Here is a 22,294-nt window from a genome sequence, read left to right as displayed (position 1 = left end):
GTGATTCAAGTGGAAAGCTCACCAAGGGACACAGGGAGCTGACTACATGCAGAAATCAAAGGGAAGCCCTTGATTGAAAGGAAATGTTTAGGCACTATGTTCAAAGGCTGCCTAAATCAAAGACAAAATCCTTCTTTAATCAAGGCCGTTGACCAGAGCTGAAAGCACACTGAGCCATGACGTCGCTTTCATGGCCAGGCTGCTCTCAAACCCCAGCACCCCATCGCCAAGCCCTTCCACTGCCAGCTGGGACCCCAAACTGGGTCTCGTGGCACTCCAAACAAAGCATGCTTTTGGAGGGACAATAAGCAAAAGCCATCAGCAAAAGCCCAGAGCACCTCATTTTAACTGCCTTCATCTTTCAACTTCTGTCTTCGAGCTTAAGCAGTCATTAAGAAGTGCAGCAAGCATTAATTGGGCCTTACCAAACCTCAGCCCAACCCAAGGGTCAGCAGCGGGTTGCTGAGGTTTATCGGTGTTTAACCAACGTTTATCGGCTTTGGGGAGGTTTCACTCCTGTGTGTGGCACTGCAGGGATCCGGGAGCATTGCTTACCCTCACCAGATAGCAGATAGGAACAATCAATACGATGATAAATGCAGATTTATTGCCGCAACGGCAACCTGAGATAGCACTAGATGCTGGCAGGGTAAAAGCTTGTCATGAATTTGATCCAAATTTATAAATGAACTCCTGAAATAACACGCCATGTGTCTCATGGTGCTTCATAGCAGTGAGGTTTCGAGGAAAAGCCAACTCTGGAAACAGGAGCAGCATTTCCAACTTCCGCCAAGGTCTCCTCTCCCTTTTTTGACATGTTCAAGATCAGAGTCCAGCAACAGAAACAGCATCACCAGCTCGAATCCACATCCATTACTTTTTCCTTTTCCTCCAAAAATTTCATTTATATCAGACTGCAGAAAAACTGTTCTTCTCATTTTAAAATCTCTCCAGGGCTCACAAGAAGAAATGCTGCCAGAAATGAAAGCCACGTTTCATAGTCTGAATTACTTTTCCCTTCCTTTCTGCATCCTTCTATTTTTCAATAGCATCCTTCTATTTTTCAATAGCTAGTTTTCCCCATATTTCTCAGAGGCTGAGAGCTCTCTGCTGGAAAACCTTGGCCTCTCTAATTGTCCAAAACAGTGCCAAAACAGACCTAAGAGCTTCAGCCTCTTTGAGCCCCATATTTCATGGAGATCAGAAGTACAATCGTGTTTTCCTGAGTCCTGGGCTGGGGAGCAATAGCTGTGTGCTCTGCCAATGGAACCCACAGGAATAATCAGAAATGCCAAATAATTCTGGGGCTCTGATGAATGTCATTTGCAATTTTTTGTTCATTTGTTTATCAGTTGGATTCCAAAGTAACAGAAAGGAGTCTAAAAACTGAACAAGAACTTGGACATAATGTTTTCATGAAATTAAAAAAAAAAAAAGTAAGAAATGTGAAAATGTTCTGCATTTCAGACCTCCACTGAGAGCAGCCTAAAAAAAAACACTGGACTTGGCAACATCAGGTTAATTAAGGACCACAGAAGGAACGGCTTTGCCTCTCTGCTGCCTTTTGAAACATTCCATAGAAAGCGTTTCTTCCTTCAGTTGGGTTATGAACCTCTCAAAGGATGGGGAGTAGGGTTGGGGTGACCCTTGTTGTGATTTGTCTCCATCACCATGTGCCCTTCTGCTGTACAGCTCCTGGAGGGCTCTGGTTCCATCTTATCCCCATGACCTGACCACTTCTTCACCCACCACTGAGCAAGATCCAGCCCTGGATAATGCACATGTGGTGCTGGGTCAGATCAGTCCTGGGGTCAGAGCAGGACAGATCATCCTCCAGGAGTCCATAACCTTTAGAGGAAGGTGCCAAACCCTCACATCTCCTTCAGCTGTGAGAAAGAAGGAGTGGGCAGGGAACTGCTCTTAGTTCAGAGAAAAGTGGAGTCTCTTTCTGGAGGAGATTGAAAACTGCGTTCATCCAATTACTGAGCACAGCACTTAATGGCTCTGCCCTGGATTGCCCTGGCAGTCATAGGGGCAGTTGAATGTGGAGGCGGGAGGCAGAAAGGGTTTAATAAAAAAGCAATTTTATAAAGGAATTCTTTGCTTTTGGCATTTTCTGTAAGAGTGGGAAAATTGTGCCATTTCCTCAAAATTGCCAAGGAAAGTGAGAAGAGCAGAACTCCGTGGTGCAGCTGCTGGGGGTCTGACCCCACACACTCCCACTGCCCATAGGCCAGGAGTCAAGCTGAGGAGCACCAGCAACTAGTGCTGCCCTCTGCCCAGGATCACTGCAGGGATGAGCAGGGACCATGTCTGCAAGGGGCAGTGCCCTGAAGCCACTGCTGTGAGAAGGAGTGACTGTAGCTCAGAGCTATTCCTCCAGCCACGTGCCCTCAACCAGTAAAGCCACAGCAGCTGAGGGGAAAGGTTCTGGGGACTGAGTGCTGTTTGGTATCACTGCAGCTGTGGGAGAACACAGGCAAATGGGCCAGGAGCTGGGCTGGGGGCTTGCCACCACACCAGGGAGTTGTGCAACTGCAACCCAGGCAATTTCAGCTCAGTAATCCTCACTAACACATCGCCTGTCCCCGTCACATCCATCCTCCTCAGGAAGCATTTGATTGGCATTCAGGCACGGCCTCTTCTGAACAACCCAAGCTATGATTTATGCGATGCCTTTGTTTTCAGACACTGTTGTCAGCAATACCCATCCGCAGGCGAAACCGCCGATGCCTGCAGATTTCCAAAGGTTGTTATCATGGCTGCGCTGCCCTTGCTGAAGGGTAACAAACAGAAGCTTTGGTAAAAGTAGAAATGATCATTTGCTAATTCTTGCCTGTGGCTATGTTCAGCCTCCTCCCCCGAAATCAAAAGCCCCAGGGACAGCACTTCAATTCAGGAAAAAGGAGAAAACAAATTGATGTACTGTTCTGGGCTCCAAAGAGTCTCCTACGGCTGGAGAAAATAAGCAATATTTTCACACCAGCCAGTCACAGGATCCTGCTTCCCAAACTGTCAGAGTGCTCAATATCAGAGCAACAAAACAGTTTTCTGGTTTTTTTCTGTTGAGCTTTAAATGGCAAAGAATCCAAGACAGAATCGCTATGGATTAAAAAATAGCCAAATTATGATATTGGTTATTATGTTTGCTTTTGTTTGTGGTGTGTTTTTTTTTCCAGGAAAAGTCATGTTTGAGCAGCATCCTCAGGATACAAGAGCAGCTGATCACTGCACAGCAGCTAACCCTCACCTTGCTGATGCAAAGTGATTTACTTCTTTCCTTTGTGCCCAATGGCAACCAGTCACACCCTCAGTTTTCCTCCAGGCATCTTCCACACTTCTCCATGTGCACCACGTCCTTCTCCCCTCCACGGGCATGCCCCAAGGGTTGCTCACCTGCCCTGTGTTCACCAGCTGCTTCCAAACCCAAACTGTATATCACAGGCAAGATCTCTGTGCTGCAAAGCTTAGGCCTGCAAGCTCCAGTCCTGGCAAACTGGTCAGATAACAGAGCTTTAGGGAACTGGATCCATGAGAGCTTTGGCCATCTTGGGAAGTTTCTCTTGTCACACCTCTTGGGTTCCCATCTGCACCAGCCTTTCTCCAGCCTCCACTCATCTCACATCAAGCTCTGCCATCATAACCTTTTACCTCCCTGTTCCCAGGCACCCGCACTGCAAGAGCAGCTCTGCTTTTGCTTCAGCCCATTCCCTCTGTCAGCTTCAGAGGAAGTCTGGAAAATGTGAGCCACCCCGAATGAGTCTGTTAGTAAATGCTTTTCTTTTCAAGGGGGTAAAAACCATTTGCAGTTTCTAAACTCTGATTCATAATCATCCGGACCTGGTTTGTGATCTTGGAAAGCTTTTGACTCATGACTCTGTTGCAATTCCCCAGGGCACTGGTGGTTTTTCTCAGTAGATCAAACCTTTATCAACAGGACATTTCCAGCTCTGATGAAACAAGTTCTCCTCCAGCTTGTCATGGATGGGCCATCCCAAGGAGGTAGGTGGGCTCCCAAATTTTTGTTCCTCTTCAAAGTAATTTTTCATTCATTTGCAACATTATATTGCATTAAAAAAAAAAAAACAAAAAAAAAAAAAAAAACCACTTGAAAATTGCTTTGATTTGGCCAAAAGGTGGTGCAGATATCCCACCTGCAAAAGGGGGATGATCTCTTCCTGCTGATTTACCCACAGGCAGACCTGATGGCTCAGAGTATCCATCACTACTTCCCCAGCTGTCCCTAGAAGAGCTTTCAGGAAGCCTGGACATTCCAGCAAAAGGGTTTGCAGAGCTCCTCTGTTCCACAGTGCCTATGGTAGCCAGCATCCAACATGGTGACTGCCCCACTCCAGCCCCTCCTTGGAGCTTGCCTGTCCTCCCCATTTCCCCATGCTGGGGGCTGTGCTCAGCAAGTCACACCGCATGCCTGACTCATTTTTCTCTACTCCTCCAGCTGATGTGTTTGGAGGAACACACTGCTCTGACAAGGTGACACATCCCAAGAAAGCCCACACTGCTGAAGACACCTCCCTGCTCCCTCTACCAGGAGCACCCAGCGCCATAGCAGCTAACAGCTCTTTTTCATCCCTCCCTGCTCAAATCAGCCCTGAGCAATTCTGTTTGGTTTTCCAGAGAGATGTAGAATATATGTCAATCAGACAAGCCCTGAAATCCCACATTTTGAAGGCATCTTACAAACATACAGGTGTCAGTAGAGGCGTTTGGGAAAGAAGGGCAATTGCTAACAGAGAAATTGCATTAAAAACCTCGTGCTTGAGTGCAGCAGCATTAGCAGCCTATGTTGTCCTCCATTTGACAGAGGCTGCTGCCCCTGAATCAGTTGGTTTGGCTCCGTTTGTTGTAGAATAACCAAGTTCAGCTCGTTGTCTTGCATGATGTGGAGTTTGTTCTACACATTTCAGTAGCAAAACACTTAATCTCAAACAGCTCTGGGAAGGGTCATTAACATGAAGTTAAGTCACTGCAAATCCAACATGAGCTTAAGCAATCAGAGGATGAGAAGCGTCCAGGAGGCAGATGGTCCCTGCTTTGATGCATCTGCCTTGCAGAGGAAGGAAAGATGAAAACTACAGCATCATACATACCTGCAGTGTTCCAGGAACCAACAGTTCTCATTTGCAGATCAACTTTTGTAAACACCGAGGATTTACCCACCAAACTCAAGTTTGGAAATGTGCCTGAATGTTTCCAAGGAATCTGAGGAAAGATATTTCTTTTTCTGGACAATCAAAACTATCACATTTCCTGGCTACAGTGAGATTCTCTAAACTGGAAAATGTGCAAACATGTTTTACTGTGAGTGGGCACATCCCAAACAAGGATAATCAGAGAAACTCTTTTCAGCACTGCTCTATTTACATATGTTAAAGACTGAAGAGGAAAATTTTATCCCCAGTTGGCCTGCCATAACCATAAACACCCTTAGTAAGTCTTTTTCCAGCTTTGGGAAGTGACACCAAAGCACCTATTGGCACTGTCTGCTTTACTGGAGGAACAAAAGAGACAGTGCTGGACTGAAATGAATGTCTTTCATCTCCAACAAATGGCCATATCTCACTCCTCAGAGAGTAATACTTTATCCCAGCACCCAAAGGGCTTCTGCCTGCTCGCAGAGATTCACCAAGCACCCAACCTGGCTGCTCACAGAAGCTGAGGGGGTCACAGCCAACGCCAGCTTTAAGTAATCCATTAATGAAATGCAAAATGCCATCCAGAGTAGTTCTTACAGAAAATGGTCCTTGGGAGAGCAGAGGGAAACCTAAGTGAGAGCAGGAAAAGTCTCCATCTCTGTGTAAGCACTCTCACAGGGCACGTTTTTGGCAAGTGAAGCATCCTCCAGGGCTGCATTTGGATTGGGGTCTCCCTTGGACAGCAGGGCAGCAGCCTGAGCCGAGATTTCTGTCTCACAAACAGCTCCTTGAATTGCTCTTGGCATTGACTTTTTCTGCTCAGCTAATTAAAAATCTGTCTTTGAGTCATAAGCCCCCATTAGTAATAATTTGCTTTGCACTTCTCCAGTGATTTATGGCTGAGATATCAAAGTGCTTTAGAAACATTAATTAATCCTTTTAATACCCTAGGGACTGATCCACTGTATGCAGCGCACCACTGCAGGAGTAAATGCAGGAGATCCCCAGGGCTCACTGGAGCCCGCAGCCAGGAAGAGGGGCAGGGAGCAGCACCCGACCCGGCCAGCTCAGTTCAGCCTGCGACCAGAGAGAGGGGCAGGCAGAATCACAGCTCTACACGTGCAGCCGCAGGAAGCCTGAGGCACATGCGGGCTCTCTGCCCTCCAGCAGCGGTTCCTGCTGCCGCCTCCATCTGTCCAGGCAGAACCCGTTACTGTGACGGCTGTGAGCCCTGCGAGTGGCAGAGCTGGTCAGCAAAGCTGCACACTCGTGGAAAGGGGAGTCCGGTTCATGTGGGTGTTCCCTTGCTTTTCTGACCATTTCTCCAGCCTGGCTCTTGTACAGCGTCATTTCTTCCCTGCAGCCCCATGCACAGGATGTGGCTCCAGCCCTTGTTATTGATAAGGATTGTGACCACCACTGGCTCTGGGAGGCTCTGATCCTTGTGCCATTTGCCACCTGTTGTTGTCCCTGTACTTTCACAGTCGCCGTCATGACACTGTGGGGTGGAGCTGGCCATGGAGGGTGGTGCCAGCGATGGGAAAGTATAAAGGTCTCTGCACAGGTGGCTGGAGATGGCATCTCAGTGATCCAGAGCAGTGTCCTCTGTTTCCTCTTTGCTGTCTCCAGTCGAGCATCACCTTGACCATGAAAACAAGTGCTGTTTTCCTGCTCCTCTTCCTAGCAATTGGTTTCACCCAAGGTGAGTGCAACATTTTGCTTAGGAGCCATTTCATTTCCTCTCCCTGCTCCAGCTCCAAGCCTGCTGCGTGGGAAGGCAAGCCTGGGAACAGGCCAGCTGTGCTGCGGCCTTGCTGCTGGGCAGTGAGCAGCAGTGCTCCCCAGAGAGTGCTGCAATGTCAGCAGGCACTAAAGCAGTGTCTGCAAGCAAGCCTAGAGAAGTTTTAAAGGTGCTTGACTCCCAGTGAGCAGAGCTGCTGGGCTGACACTCTTCCCATGGGGTTGGAATTTGGTGGGAGCTGGTGATTCCTAGGATGGTGCAATTGTTTTAGAATAAATAGGTGTTATTCTAGTTGTAAAGAAGTAAAACCAGGAAGACAGGAAACAAGTCTATAGAAGGGAAAATGCAGTTCTTGTTTCCAAAGTCAATGTTTAAGCCAACTGTGTTTTCAAAATTCCATATGGTGCAGAGGGATGAGAACACGAGTTGTTGCTGCTCTCCAGGTCCCGCTCACCAGGGATTTCTGCATTAGCAAGTTCATTCCCAATGCTTCTGAAGCCAGCCCATCATCCTATTTTTTTGTGCTGTGGTTGCCATTGCAGAACAGTTTGAGCACAAAACATGGCCTCCTTTTATATGAACCAAGCATGTACAGATCCACAGCTCCTGGGACTGCACTGGTGCTCATTCAGAGTAAAACCCCTCAAGCACAGAAGTGTGACTTACCAGATCCTCAGCAACAAACCACTTCACCCTACAGACCCACTGCTATTGGGCCACACTGACTGGTGATGATGATGCAGTCTAAATGCTTTGAGTAGATGAGTTCTGGATCTATAGGCAACCCAAAGCCATCTGCCCAGTACTCCTTTCTGCCAGATAGATTCAGGCTGTTTTTCAAAACAACCCACTGTGTCGTTCCACCCACAGCATCCCAGCCATCAGCTCAGGGCCAGCTTCTCCATGGAAAAGGCCAACAAAATCACAGCTTGCTCCCACCAGCTTTAGTGCAAGACCTCAGGGTCTAGCATTTCTCCTCCTAGTAGAGACCAAGTTGCCTTTTGCTCTGTTTCCTTGTGGTTCAAAACCACTGACACCAGAAAATTCACCCCGGATTTACTCCAGGAGCAGTCCAGCACCAACAGAAGTTTCTCATTTATCCATGAACGTGTTATAAGAGATAACAAAAGCTACCTTTGCTCCCTGACAGCTGGAACAAACAGCATGGAAAGTCACAGGGTACACATCTGGCCTTGAAAGCAATTGCACCATTGTGCGCTTTCTGCTGAGGGAAAGAAGTAAAATGGGACAGATGCAAAGGAGGGAATTATTTGTTGGGCCTTTGAAAGGCCAGAGCTCTCAGAGTGAAGACACACAGTCCTCAGGCTGAAGCATTTTGTTGGGACCCCTAGAAGCTAACTTGAGTGAGGAAGATGCTAAGGTGTCTTTTCTCTCTTCACACTTTCTCTAGGCAATACTGAGCCTGGCGGAACTGCTGGCCAAGGAACAGAGGTGAAGGCTCCTGTTTCTTTGTAGCACCAGGATATGGACAACTTTGGGGAGTGAGCACTAATCCGTGCACTGAGGCTCTACTCTTGCTACATACAGCGAAGTAACATGAGCAGCTGGGCTGGGAGCGCATGCTGGTGCCTAAAAACCTCCTTCCACCTGCTGCACCACAGCCAAATCCCAGGGATGGTACTGGTCTTCCTTTGCATTTTCCCACAGTCAGCAAAGGGAAACTGTTAACAAAGAGCTGAATGTTGCTGTTACCTGCCAAGAGAAGACCAAAGCTCCCATTATTCTTCAGCTTCTAAGTGTGAGGGCAGGTATTCTTGTGGCCATAGAAAGTAAAAACTGGGGATAACATGATCAGACACTGCCCATGGAGCATTATTTGCTCTGTGTTGGCACTGCCGTAGGTGTGCAGGAGTGCCAGGTGGAGTTCAACTGCCAAGGGATGATGACACAGTTCCTGTCAGCTCATAGCAGAGTGCTAAGCAAGCTGGGATGGGTTATCAAGACATACAAAACATGCACATTGCTGGGAACGCAGAGCATCTGTGGTAAAGTGAAAGCATGTTTTACATTCTCAGAATTTCTCTTTCCTGTCTCCAGGCAGCATGTGGCAATTACGACATAGGGAAAGGTTGCACAAAGAACTTTGACCCCATCTGTGGCACAGATGATGTCCTGTATGGCAACGAGTGCTTGCTGTGCGTTCAGAACATGTGAGTATCCAGGCCTGCTCAAAGCCTAAATACCACACAGATGATGACACCGGGATTTCCTAGACAGCAGGCTGTCTGCATGCAGCTGGGTGGAGCATGGGCAGCGAGCCCAGCACATCTGGCACACATCTGGCCTCCCGCCGACGCTGCTCAGAGCATGTGGGCTCCTGCTGTGAAATAGGGCTGCAGGCTGTGCCCATCTGCCCACACACCGCGATCAAATGGCCAACATCTCCCCACACCTGCAGCTGCTGAGCTGTGCCGTGGCCCAGGCTGTGCTGGAGGCTGTCCAGAAGCTCAGACAAATGGCAAAACCTGCAAAGCCTGCCCGGATTTCACATGCAGGCAGAGAAGCATTTGTTGGGGTGGAGGAAATACTCCGCTTTTCACACCAGCACTTTACAGCTGAGCTCTGCTTTCTGTCTTCTCTGCATCTGAAAGGTTACAATTTGCTGTGGATATTTTTAAGAATAAGCCTTTATTTAATCTGTGCTGGTGCCAGATTGCAGAAGGCCGGGACCAAAAGCCAGTGAAGTGTCTGGCAAGACTTGATTCATTTCATCTATCTTGGGCCCTAGGTAATTCTGAGTATATTTATATATTGCAAGTGCTCCATAGCAGACAAGTGAGGGAATTACTTCCAACTCAATGCTATTAAGTACTTGAAAATCTCTGTTGGGAAGAGCGAGCCTGTTCCATAAGCAAGTGCTGCAGTCTGCGAGGCTAAGGGAGCTTCACACTAGCTTTCCCTGCTGGGTTTGGGGTGACCACACTCACTTGCCATCAGCAAAGACATCTCCAACAGGAGCTCAGATTCCAGTCCCTTGATAAATGGAGCTGTGGAGCTGAATTCTGGTTTTTTTTTAGAGCACTGTCAGCTGCAATAACAAGGAACAGAATCCAGATCAGCAAAGAGCCTGGATGAGAACTGTCGGTCTGGCTGGCCCCTGTCCTTCATTAACTCAGGCTCCAGCTCCATATTCTGTTCTTTTACACTTAAAGAAAATGCAGTAGGGCAGAGAGGTGCCGAGCAGGATCTCCAAATGAAGGCACTGCAGTTAATGACACGGCACGGCCATAATGACCATGCTGGAAGCCAGCAGCCCAGCACCAGCTGCCGGCTGCATTGTGCAGCAGATGGGGGTGGGAGGTTCGTCAGACACAACATCGTTAAGGCCTTGGCCAGAAACCAGGAGAGTGAGGAAGGCTTCGAAGCCATGTGAGCAGGGAGCAATGCAACATCAAGGGCTCCACGTCTCCTTGGTGCAGAGCACAGCTTTGGTGGGGATGGGGATCTCCATGGTCACGGGGGGGAAAGTGAGGGGTACCAAAAATATTTTCCTTATTTTTGATACAGAAGCAGGCACATGGGAGGCTGGGAGCAGGCCCAATCCAAGCAAAGTGGCAGACATTTGTCTGCAAAAAATTCACACAAATAGAGTTACGACCTTCAGCATCTCCAGCCAGGCATTGGAAGGCATTGGAAGTGACTGACATTAGTCCTGCAGCAAGGAGGTGAACTGTTCTGCCCGGAGGCAGTGGGAAGTGCCAGCTCTCTGCTTATTGGTTAATTAGTATTAGCCTATGCCCCTGATAACCCTGAACTCTCTGTCAAGAGTATGTGGGCTTACTTAAATGTAATGCTTAAAGGAAGAATTAAGCAGTATTTTTACTTCTATCCTCATCCCCTGAGCCAGGCTTTTTGAGTCAGGGACTTAAAGGCATCCTCTGGCACTTTTAACCTCTCTTCCAGGCAAAGGCACACTAACGTGCGCATAAAGAACAGGGGAAAGTGCCAAGAGCCCTCTCCACGCTCCAGAACTGCTTGAAATTAAAGGCACAGCTGTGATAGAGAAGATGGCATGAAGGTATTCATCACCTCTACAAACTCCAAATAAACTGGAAGCATGACAACTGCTCACTCTGGGATTTCTCTTACACACAACACACCCTTTTCCCCAGCACTTAAAAATACCTTCCTGAAAAACGTGGGGAACTTTGGTAACACCCACACAGAGTACTGATGGAGCCCCAGGGGGAAAGTCCAGGTCATTCCTAAGAACAAGGAGTCTCCCTATAGCATAAAGAATCCCATTTTCCTAAACTTCCCATAGGGGATATTTTAAGCATCCTCATAACTTTGAGTGACGTTTGCTAAAAGCAAGGCATCAAAGCCCTCACTCCAGGGCTCTGCCAGGACAAGAGGACCAATAGGTCCCCTCGGTGGTCGCAGATCTGCCTTCTCCATGCAGCGCAATGGAGCACTGGCCCTGAGGGCCACGGCCACTCGGTGCCCGAGAAAGACGATCAGTCCGCAATTTTTCCAGGGGGTTAAAGAGAAAGAAAGAAAAAAGGCTTTTTCTACCGTGGCCCCGCTGCTGCCCCCAGGGCTGGCACCCCGTGAGCAGGAGCTGCTGCGAGGACGGGGCCGGGATGCGGAGGTAGGAGGTTTGGGCGCTGGAGGCCGCTGTTGCTCCGCGGAGCCGGACCGGGGCCGCAGCTGGAGGTCGGGGCAGCCCCGGGAGCGGGCACGGCGAACCGGCACAGCCCGGCGGGTCCCGCAGCCCGGCGGGGATCCGGTCCGGTGCGCGTCCTCCGGCCCGGCGGCCACAGAGTACCGGCAGGGCTCGTTATGGGCTGGAGCATCTTGGCGTTCCTCGCGAATCATAGCCCTTGAACAGATGTCTGGTTGTCTTTTGAGCAAATCAAATGCTTTGTTCTTCGCAAATCTTGAAATTCAGTTTGGTTAGAAACAGCTGCTTAAGTCCTCTTTACGTCCTTACGAGTTCTCTTCTTTGAAGCGGTGGCTGATGCATTAAAAAAAAAGTGCATGATCAGGCTGAGAAGAAAGCTCCAGCACTCACTTGAAATGACAGCTGCAGCCAGATGCAGCCGGGGGGTGGGGGGACAGCAAACCACGTCTTCCCAGGTCTGCCAGCAAGTCTGCGGTCAAGGGAGAGATGAAAAACGGCTCACTTTGCACCTATGTAAAATTAATGCACTGAAGGAGGAAGCCTCAAATGCACTCAGGAGTGCATACTGCATCTATGCCTTTGCTCAAAGGGGATACTGGAAGTGTACCTCCCTGAACTGGGATATTTCTAATTCTGCTGCATCATGAGGGTTGGAGCACAGCATTTACCTTAGAGCTCTGCAGCCGGGGGGTAGGAAGGCAGCCTGGGCCCCATGTTGCTCACTCACTGCACCTGGACTTTGTGGCATGGTCAAATCCAGCTTAGTGGTCCAGATTGGTTCCTTCCACCCAGACAGCACCACTGAGGCTGCGCTGAGGCCAACTAATGCTGAGAAAAATATCTTTCCTGTTCATGTCTGTTCTGGGAAGCACCACCCAGTATTAGCCAAGAGCATTTGTTGATGGAGCGAGGTGCTGTCCGAGCTCACAAAATAGGGGTGATATTGGCCAGATGGCTGAGCAGCGTTGCATCTCCCCAGGCGCTGTTCTGACAAGGACCAGGATTTCTGTGAAATGTCAGTCACGTCCATTTCACAGCAAGATCCATTTCAGGCTTGAGATCAACGAGCAGTAACAGAGGACCAAAGGGCCACCCTGCACAACGGGCAGACCTGGTGGCAGGCTCCCAGAAGGGACCACCTTCAGCCCACATCCCAGTTTTGGTGTAAACAAACCTCCATCAGGCCTTGATATTGGGGTGGGAGTCCTTCAATACAGTGTCATAGACTGGTCAGTACCTCCAAAGCAGGCTTGGGAGCAGCCTCAGGGAGGTGACAGTGACAATGACCAGGCAGCCAGGGACAGACAGCCCTGGGCAGCATTTGCTGATTGGTTTCTTACAACTTAGACTTTTCTGCCAGCAGAAATTTTGGAGAAATCCAGCTAAGGAAACCCTCCCCACATCGACTCTGATAATGCTCCACAGGGAAATACTTATTCCTATCATTGATGGCATTTGACTTTATAATGTCAAGATAACAAACTGCTAAGTCAAGATTAGAACAGCAATGAGGAATTTTAAAGACACAACGCTTCAGCTGAGCAGAAACCCTGGAATTTTGGTAGCTTCCAAATATTTCTGTTGGAAAGAGGCAGCATAGGCACAGTCTTCACGCACTGCAGCCTTCCCCCATATAAAGACTTCTATTTTAACAAGTTTCCAACATCAGTTTGCTTTTCTGTTCTGAAAACACCCCTCTTGTCCCTGCTGCAGCTGCCAGGGGCACTCTGCAGGATGTGTGCCACTCCAGGAGATGTTTTCTTTCAGGGAGCCGCATTGAACCCATTTTGGAAAGCTGGCGAGAGGAGGTTCCTCTTTGCAGAGGTTGAGAAGGAAGTGGGCTGGAGTACAGGTCTTTTCCAAAAACGTAAGCACGTGACTAGTTGTGTGAAGGAATACCACCACCAGAAAACCAGAAGTCATGTCCTTCCCTGCACATTCTGGTGTGATGATGCTCACATCGCTGGTGGGTGCTGGAAGCTCTCTTTTTCTGGCAGATGGTGCTAATGCAGCCCAAAGCCACAAAGACTTCAGGCTAGTGCAAGTGTCCAGCTTGCAGGCTGCAAATGTCACTCTCAGGAACCAAGAAGTGATACATGAATCAGAGATCCCTAGCAGCCCTCTTTCCTGAAATCAGCATCCATGCTGGGGAAGGGGAACAACAGCCTGCCCTGCAGAAGGAGGGTGCTCCCTATGTCCCCTACCAATGTCCTCACAGGCACAGATGGTGCTGAAGCCCAGGAGTATGATCCCAAGGGCCAGGTACTGGCTGGAATGCAGGGGACAAGCAGTAGTAAGATGACACAAACACCTGATGTAAAACAAGATAGAATGAGCTGCCCCAGACCCAGCCAGACACTAAACAGCCACGGCTTCACTGCAGTTTCTATTAAGCTGAAAGCATTTCTGAATGCCCCAGTGCTCAGACAGGATTGGAATGTTGCACCATGGAGTAGAACAGCTGCACCAGCAGCTCCCCCCTGGCTGCAGACCTTAACCCTACTACCCTATTCCACAGCCATTGCCCAGAAGTTTCAGTGCTCAGCGGCAGCCACCAACATGCCTGAGAGTTTTGCCTATGGGATGCACAAAAGAGATGAGCACAGCAGGTAAACTACAACAGAGTTCAAGGGCAAGGTCTTTCCCTGAAAAGATTGTTTGAAAGATTAAAGATAACGTGGCTCAGTCAGGAAACGTCCCATTATTCCTGCTGTTCCTTCCTAATCTGGATTGATAAAAAGCTCCCAGCACTGGGAAAGCAAAGCACTACTACTACTACTTCCCCAAAAGTCATTAGGAAAAGTCATTCACATCTGCATATACAGAAGCAAACAAGCATTTTCTGGTCCCACTTCTGGCACAAGCTTTCCACCCCAACTCAACTCCTTTTAAAGATAATTCCTGCCTCAGAGGCAGCTAATTATCCACAATGGTAAGTCTATACTTTCCAGCTCTCTTGAAGCCAAAGCACAAGCTTTGACCTAAATAGGACATCAGGACCAGGAAACATATATTTAGAGCTGCATAGCAGAGCTGTCACTCTCAGAAATAAAGCTCATGAGAGCAAGGCCTCCTGCCGTAACCAGTCCTGACAGTGGAAATTTCCCATGAAAACAAATTCTCATCACTGGGGGTTTTGGGTGGGCCATGCAGCTCCCTGGTGCGGCACAGCGCACAGCTTTCAGGTTTTTGGGTCTCATCTATGTCTGCAGTTCTCACCTGTTCCTGGAAAACCCAGTCCATAGGACACGAGGCAATGGCCTTAAGTCGCACCAGGGAAGGTTCAACCAGGTTGGATATTAGGAAGCATTTCTTCTTGGAAAGAGTAGTGAAGGTATTGGAAGAACAGGCTGCCCAGGGAAGTGGTGGAGTCACTGCTTCTGGAGGTGTTCAAGAAGAGGGTATATGGGGCACTGAGTGACATTGTCTGTGGTGGCCATGATCAGGGGTTGATGGTGGAACTGGTTCATCTTGGTGGTCTTCACAATTCTACGAAAGCATTGCCTGAATGACACACCAAAATGCAAGCACAGGAACGAGCTCCAGAACCAGGTCATCAGGGACTGCACATGCTGGAAACAGCAGGATTGTCATCCTGAAACCTTTGAAGGCTTCCTCATCTGAAACCCCTACACACACATAATGGCCAGCAAAGTGGAAGCAAGAGATGCTCAGCACAATGCTCAGGTGGCCCCTCCAGCCTGCCACGGTACACCAGCTTCCACAGAGGGAGCCTGAAGTCTGTTCTCTGTTGTTGCTGAAAGCATTTAAGTTTGAAGAGTCCTCCCAGAAGCTCCTTGACTCCCTGACCCCGAGAAATGAGCCAGAAACCAGCCTGGGACACACAGAGCCTTCACAAAACTGTTTCAATTCAGCCAAGAGGCGGAAAGGAACCTCGGAGGACGACTAAAAATATCCCTGCCAACTCGTACTCTGGCACTGTGCCTAATTGGGCACTGCCCACATCGGGAGCAGTGTGAAAACCCGGCGCTGTGCGGCTTCGCTGGGCAGGCTGCAGGTGGGAGCTGACAGCAACGCCTGCCCCTGGATAGCTGGGATGGGAAACGTAAGGAGAGCGGCAGGAGGTGCGTAAATGTAATTTTCTCTTCCTCTGATCGAGCGTGCTGAAGAATAGCTTGCCCATGTTAAGACAGTGTGAATCCACTTCGTCAATATATAAAAGTCACGAGGCTGTTGCGCCAGTCAGGGCAAGAGGTTTTATTTCTAGACTGTCAAGGGAGACAGAATTCTTTAGAAAAATCAATGAAATTTAAATGAGGACATTGGAATGGCTGCTCAGCCCCAGAGGCCCACCTAGGCAGGTACTGCGCTTCCAGCACAACATGTCCTCCACCAGGAGAACACGGCTGCACAGTTCCCTGTGGCACCACGGACATGAGAGACACGCAGTGATGTGAACAGCACAGGTCACTGCCATCCTCCCTCTTACTCCCTCCAACCTCCAATCAGGCAGCCTGGGAAGTTTGGGTGGACCTGAGAGCCTTGCAACCTCAACTGGAGGGCTTGGCCAACGTCTTGTCTAGCATGACTGAGGGGACCTTGGTTCCATTGGCAAAACCAGACCTTGGAATTGCAGCCCCATTGCTGGCTCAGACCTTATCTGATGGTAGCCCTGGCATTGAGTCCTTCCAAAATACAATCAACAGCCACTCCATCGCTCTAATACCATGATAATAGCCATAAATTAATGCAGTGTTAGAAAATAAACCTTGAAGGAGCCTAAGGAAGTCACAGCACAGCTAACTGTAGCAGATAAATTCTTTTCAAAGGCTTCCAGTAATGGAATTTCTACTGCACCTAAAAACCATTTCCCAGCACCTGTGTCTTTCTGGTTTGGCTTATATTCATGACATCTTCTCCTGGACATGAGAGACAGAGGAAGAAACATTTTCTTCCTCTTTGCAGTAGCTTTTTACACATTTGATGACCTTCGCACTCCTCCTGTTTTACCTGTCTTCAGTAAGCAATTTTCTTTCTTTCCATCTCTTCTTCTAGGCTGGATTTTCTCTCCTTCCTATGGCTCTCACCCTAATCCAAACCTGAAATCTGTTGCTGATTCTTGGGGCTGGCTCCATCGAGCCATTTCCGCTGGCATTCTATAGGAGGCCTCTGATCTGGAAGTACCACACATTACACAGAGTGCTTCTTTGGCATTTCTGCTTCACTGATGCACCACACCAATCATTTCACCTTTACAGCTCCCAAACTCCATCAAACTTTGTTCTTGCTCACACTGCTCCTTTCGCATCCCAAAAGCCCACAGGGCTCCCAAACCCTCATAGCGAGCCCTGGTGATACCTGGCCCTTCCAGCTCTATCAGCACACATCTCCACTAACAGACAACATCTCTGCCAGGTCTCTGCTCGCCCTCCTGCACTCTATTTGCTGTCCCTGCCTCGCTGCAGGCCTGAGCAATCATTAGCTGCAATACGAGCCTTCATTTCTAGTATTTGTAAATATTTTCTGAACTTTTTTTCTCCCCTTCTTAAGAATCTTAAAACTAGGTCACAAAGAACAACTGGGATATTTATGAATCAGATTTGCCTTTGGCTTTTTTTGATCAAGAATGCTATTAATGGGCTCAGCTGTCAACATCAGGACTAACTTAATAAATGCCTGACATTTCAGTCATTAATCTCCAGAATGCATACTTCTCCTCCTTCCAGTGCTGGCCTGTTTACATAAAGATTCTCTAACCTTGGTGCTTCCATGCTGGTCCCAGACTACAGGAGGGGAATTCAACTCTTTGTCCATAGCCATCAGCCTCCTGCAGCTCCAGCCCCAGGGTGGCAGTGGGGCAGAGTTGGGGTCAGCACTGCTCAGCAGCAGGCAGCAGTTTTGCTCAGAGACAACGGCTGCCTTCCCTTCTGCAGCCTAATGCCACTGCAGGGCTGTATATTTTGCTGTTACTTTTGGACAAACCTACTCTGCAGAGAAATTCCAGCTACAGGAGTCAGCAGTTGGGTTATAGCAGTACGCGCTGAGGCTCAGAGATGGTGGACAGCAGGAAAGGACAGCCACAGCCTTGCACACTGCAGGTCACAACAGCGAGCTGGTCCTTGGCCATCTCTGTGCAGGGACACACTCAGTTGTCTAAACTTTACTCTCACCCTGGCTTGATGTGCTCTGTGTTTGGGGTTCTTTTTCTCTTTTTTTTTGTACCATGTGGCAGCCTAATTACAGTCATTACATTGCCTCAAACTATTTCAAAGAAGTTACTACATATAATTACGTGCATGTAAGTGAGAATAACACCATGGCAAGCCCCACGGCACACACATATGCCAGAGAGAGCTGTGCGTACTCCCAACAGAGGCAAAAGGCAACAATTGCAACACACTACCAGCCCAAAATACTTCCCAGCACTATGTTGGGTCCATCACCTTCATCCCACAGTCACAGAATGGCTTGATTTGGGAGGGTAATCCTTAAAGATTACCAAATTCCAACTCTCTGCAGTGGGTTGGCTGCTCAGGGCCCATCCAATCTGGCCTTGGGCACCTGCAGGAATGGGGCACCCACAGCTTCTCCAGGCAGACACAACGCACATCAGGACCTGTGCACTGCTTGCTACATGAGCAGAACTGGAACAACTCCTCCCGCAGTGTCATTTTAGCAGGTAGCCATCCCCCCCCCAAAACCACGGCAGACTGATTTCCAGCAGACCCATGGTGTACACATCATTTATCCACTGAAGAGAAACAAAGGAGCTAAATTCCTGGATGTGTTTATTGTGATTGGCCACTCTCACGCAGCCCAACAGGCTCCCACCATTCCTAATGAGAACAACATTCAGTCACACGTTGGCACAGCTCACAGCGGGTTGCTCCCTGGGGAGCCCAGGCGTCGGCAGCACATGGCAGAGCAGAACAGGTTTTCCTGGGTCAGCCTGTCCCAGTCAGATCACCATAACATACTGGGCTGCTCCAGATGGAAAACCAGCAGAGAAGGATCTGCGTGCCACACAGTTGTGCACGCAAGGTAGATGAGGGCCCTTGGGAGCACCGTGTGTTCAGCCCAACATAACCCATGAAAACTCCATCCTCTTAGCTCCAGTTCCAAGATTTATTTATCCATTAGAGAGACCTCGGGGCCAAGCTCAGATCCTGTTTTCACAGCCACCAGCACTGTCCCGTTGCTTTCCCACTCCTCCATCTACTCAGCAAACCCTCAGCAGGGTCCCCTGCCTCCGCAGCCGCCTCGCCGCTGCATGTCCTGCTATGGAGCACGCCGCTTTGTAATGCAAAGGAGTACAAAGAGTCCCTTCTGCGCAGCGGCAAGCAACACAAACACTTCCTAAATGAGACCAGCCAAACCCAAAGGCAGATTCCAATTCAATCTCTCCATTCGGGAGACCGAAATTATTCCACCACATGCTTAGCTGCCAGAAGTTGTGCAAATGCTTTAATCAAGTCTGGACTGCACCAAGGCGAGGACATCAAATTAATTCCCAACGATCTTTGGTACAAAAGGAGTCCTTCATCTATCTCTCCATTCAAGTTTCTTGTTCTGGTTCCTTTCTCTTTTGGAATTAAGCAATTACAGGGTAAGAAGTAAAACCAGCAAAAAGAGCGTGAGAGAAAACCCCTCCAGCAGAGCAGTGGGAGCACGGGCAAGAGGTGGATGTACAGAGGCTGCTGCCCAGCACAGCTGAGTCAATTAGAGTTCCACCAGTAGCAGAAGCATATAAACCAGCTGGCTCTGAAACCAGCTTTGCGTGTCTCCCCTTCACAAACACCAGATAGCCTTGGGAGCGCACACACACTGCAGTCATCATGCAATTAGGGCTTCCTCTGAATGTCACACAGAGGCCATAGCTGGAGACGAGAAAGTGCCCTCTGTTCCCAGACGGACAACCAGGCACGTGGCACGTGCATGGAAGATAGCCATGTCTCAACACTGTCAGTCTGCTTCACTGGGGCTGCTGTCCCCACAGCCACGTGTCCTCTCACTGGGGATGACATCTCTCCTCTTGCAGCACTGCTGGTTTATCACAAAATGGGTAGAATCTTCCCTGCAACGAGTGACTCAAATGAGCTGCGCCTAATAGACCATCCATCTCATTGACATTTGTTTTGGCATCTTTGACTGTTTCAAATCCCACTTATATCTGTGTAACAACCAAGATTACACCAGTCACAACCGCCATACAAACATCTCTATTACTGTCTGTACACTGGAAACACAACTTTTTTTTTTTTTTCTTTTTTTAATTTCCCCTCTTTTCCTGTTTCTAATGCAACCCTGGCAGCACATTACACCAAGGCAGGAGGTTGTAGTGTGCTGATAATTATGTTGTCCAAACCCGAGATACAACACCAATATTGCCTGCTGGTACGAGGCACTGTGCAAACCTGTGTGGGCTTGCAGAGCTCAGGCACACTGTGCAGGATCCACAGGTGCCTGCTTTAATAACTAGCACTCAGCACTGTTCTCCTTTTCTCCCCTGAGTAATCAGACAGGCTTGGCTGGTGCCAGGCACAGCGTGCATCACCTCTAATGCCAGACCCAGCTCAGAGCAGCCTGGGACACGTGCAGCCTTCCCATGGGCACAGGGTCTGGGCAGGGAAGCAAAATGTCCAAAGGGATTTTGACAAGGTGACATCTGAATAATGGTTGAAAAACCCATCTGCATCACCCTGCCTGCTCGCTGCCAGGCTCTGGCAGTTTCCAGTCCCTGGAATGCAGCTATCTCCAAAAAAAAGGCACGGAAGGTTTTTAGGATGTGAAACTCGGGACAGTGATTTATGTTGATTTATATCTGTTTGGTTGACACGGCAGTGAAGGCTTCTCCTTCCCTACGTCCTCCTGCCTGCTTTGCACACCCCTGCCCAGGAGTTCCCCACCACACCTCTCTCCCCAGGAGAAGTTTTTTGATGAAATGGAAGCTTCCTATAGAAATGCTTCAAGTCTGCTGGATTTTTTTCCTCCTGACATTCCTGGTTTTTTTTCCACTGGCAGTTTGTAAAAATGGACTTTCCCCATCATTTCTCCATTTCAGAGTTGTTCTCTTATATTTCACCAAACCTATAAATTAAAAGATGGACTCAGTGACCTTCATGGGTTCCTTCCAACACGGGATGTTCTACAATTCCATCTCTTTTAAAGAAAGCAGTTCCCTTGAGTCAAACAGGAGCATCAAGGATTTCCTTTTCCACAATTTCCTCGGAACTTCTGAATTGCAACATTTCCTGCCCTTTTTCACATGGAATGTGCTGATATTCCTGACCACAACACAGTCCTCAGCTGCTCTGTTTCTGCACACCCCAGGGCACTGCTCTGAACATGCAGGGCAGGTTTTGAGGAACTCTGAGAACAGCATTTCCCCCCTTCATGGCTCACACTGAAGACTGAATGGGAAAGCTGGAGTTCCTCAGGATCTCTCTGTTCTGTGAGGAATCAGATGCAGGACAATTTCTAATGCCATCAAAACCCATATTTCCTAAAGCAGAAGACAGAATCACAGAATCATTCAGGTTGGAAAAGACCTCTAAGGTCATCTAGTCCAACCATCACCTCATCCCCACCATGCTCACTACTACCGTGCTGCATCTCCACACTTCTTGAACACCTACAGGGATGAGGATGCCACCATTTCCATGGGCAGCTTGTTAAAATCTCAAAGACCTGCAAAATCAGGGCAGAAGGTGCCAGAACACCCATACATCCACCAAGGTTTGAGCACGCAGATAGCTCTGCCTTTGCCAACAGCACAGATCCAGATCTCAGGAACCAACATATGCTTCCAGCACACCCAGGGCTTCTTTTTTTCCCCTCATATTCACTCTAAAAGTTTCCATCCTTTTCACGTACCAACTTGCTTACTTTGATCTGTATCTTTTTTTCACCCGCAGTCAGTACAGCAATTCTACCAGCTGTGCTCCCAATAGATTGTTTGGTACAAAATACCAAAGGAAGCATTTGCTTCTCCAGCCTCCCGCAGCACTGAGCACCTTCTTGGTTCCACAGCAGTGGGGTGATTCAGACCCCTGCAGGCTCCAAATGTCACAAAGCCCCCACATCCCAGCCATCAGGAAGCAGCTGCTGGAACACCTCAGCCAGCACCGTGCACTCATCATCAGCATGGGTAGGGGTTGGGACAGAGCAAACCCACAGCCAGCTCCATGCCTCCTCACAGCCCCTTTGGGCAGCAGAGCTCCCAGAAGCACAGGAAGCCCTCAGGAAGCTCTCAAGTAAATCCCATCTCTTCCAGGTATCAGATACCCTATCAGTTATATTTGATGCTACTTTGGCAGCGGTGCAGCCATCCTCGAGCAGCCAGGAAGGGATGCCAGGAGCTATGAGCACTCAGATCTGTGAGGTCAGCAGCGCCGTCACCAGGAAAAAAAGATGTGCCAGGTCCTTAGTCAGATTTCAAGGAATGCTTTTCCCTCGAGTCCCAAATACCGTACATGACAAATTCAACTTTTCTTTCAGAGCTCAACTAACCCCGATGCTTTGAGCCCTGTGGCTGGAAAAAAAACCTTGTCCCTTACTAGTCCCAGATCTGGCCGGTCCTTTTCCCAAATGAATAGGCAGACCTCCTATTCCTCTTTGCAAACCTCACTTGCACCTTGAGAAACACGCACACGACTTGAGATTACTGCCACCCCAAGGAGATGCTGAAGCTGAAATAATGCAGTGCTCTCACAGCAGCCCAACTGTGGGGAAAGAACACTTGCCCTGCATGGAACCATCACCGCCTGCCCTCACGTGCACAGGTACAGCTCATTG

At 48.9% G+C, this 22,294-nt stretch overlaps 1 protein-coding gene and 1 long non-coding RNA gene across 3 annotated transcripts in view; one reads left to right on the top strand and one right to left on the bottom strand.

The window, feature by feature from the left end:
• The window catches only part of LOC122164574, a 66,525-nt gene that overhangs the window by 26,325 nt on the left and 17,906 nt on the right, over positions 1–22,294 (bottom strand). The window lies entirely within an intron of this gene.
• Positions 6,718–10,976, top strand: LOC122164573 (pancreatic secretory trypsin inhibitor-like). 2 transcript variants are annotated; one of them, XM_042826685.1, is made up of 4 exons: positions 6,718–6,855; positions 8,306–8,346; positions 8,953–9,065; positions 10,819–10,976. In XM_042826685.1, the coding sequence occupies exons 1-4, from the start codon at positions 6,801–6,803 to the stop codon at positions 10,892–10,894; spliced, it is 285 nt and encodes a 94-aa protein (XP_042682619.1). In that variant the 5' UTR covers positions 6,718–6,800; the 3' UTR covers positions 10,895–10,976. The 2 variants fall into 2 exon arrangements, with proteins under 2 accessions (XP_042682619.1, XP_042682620.1); XM_042826686.1 differs by lacking the exons at positions 6,718–6,855; positions 8,306–8,346 and adding an exon at positions 8,353–8,532.

The sequence above is a fragment of the Centrocercus urophasianus genome, unplaced genomic scaffold, assembly GCF_019232065.1.
Source record: "Centrocercus urophasianus isolate 14NV4802_14NV808 unplaced genomic scaffold, USGS_Curo_1.0 seq_26, whole genome shotgun sequence".
Classification (NCBI taxonomy): Eukaryota; Metazoa; Chordata; class Aves; order Galliformes; family Phasianidae; genus Centrocercus; species Centrocercus urophasianus.
This window is presented reverse-complemented; position numbering and strand designations above follow the sequence as displayed.

Excerpts from the sequence above, each read along its gene's own strand:
- LOC122164573 (XM_042826685.1), top strand. The coding sequence starts at position 6,801 with ATGAAAACAAGTGCTGTTTTCCTGCTCCTCTTCCTAGCAATTGGTTTC. Across the intron at positions 6,856-8,305 it reads AGCAATTGGTTTCACCCAAG|GCAATACTGAGCCTGGCGGA; the intron begins GTGAGTGCAACA and ends CACTTTCTCTAG. Across the intron at positions 8,347-8,952 it reads CTGCTGGCCAAGGAACAGAG|GCAGCATGTGGCAATTACGA; the intron begins GTGAAGGCTCCT and ends TCCTGTCTCCAG.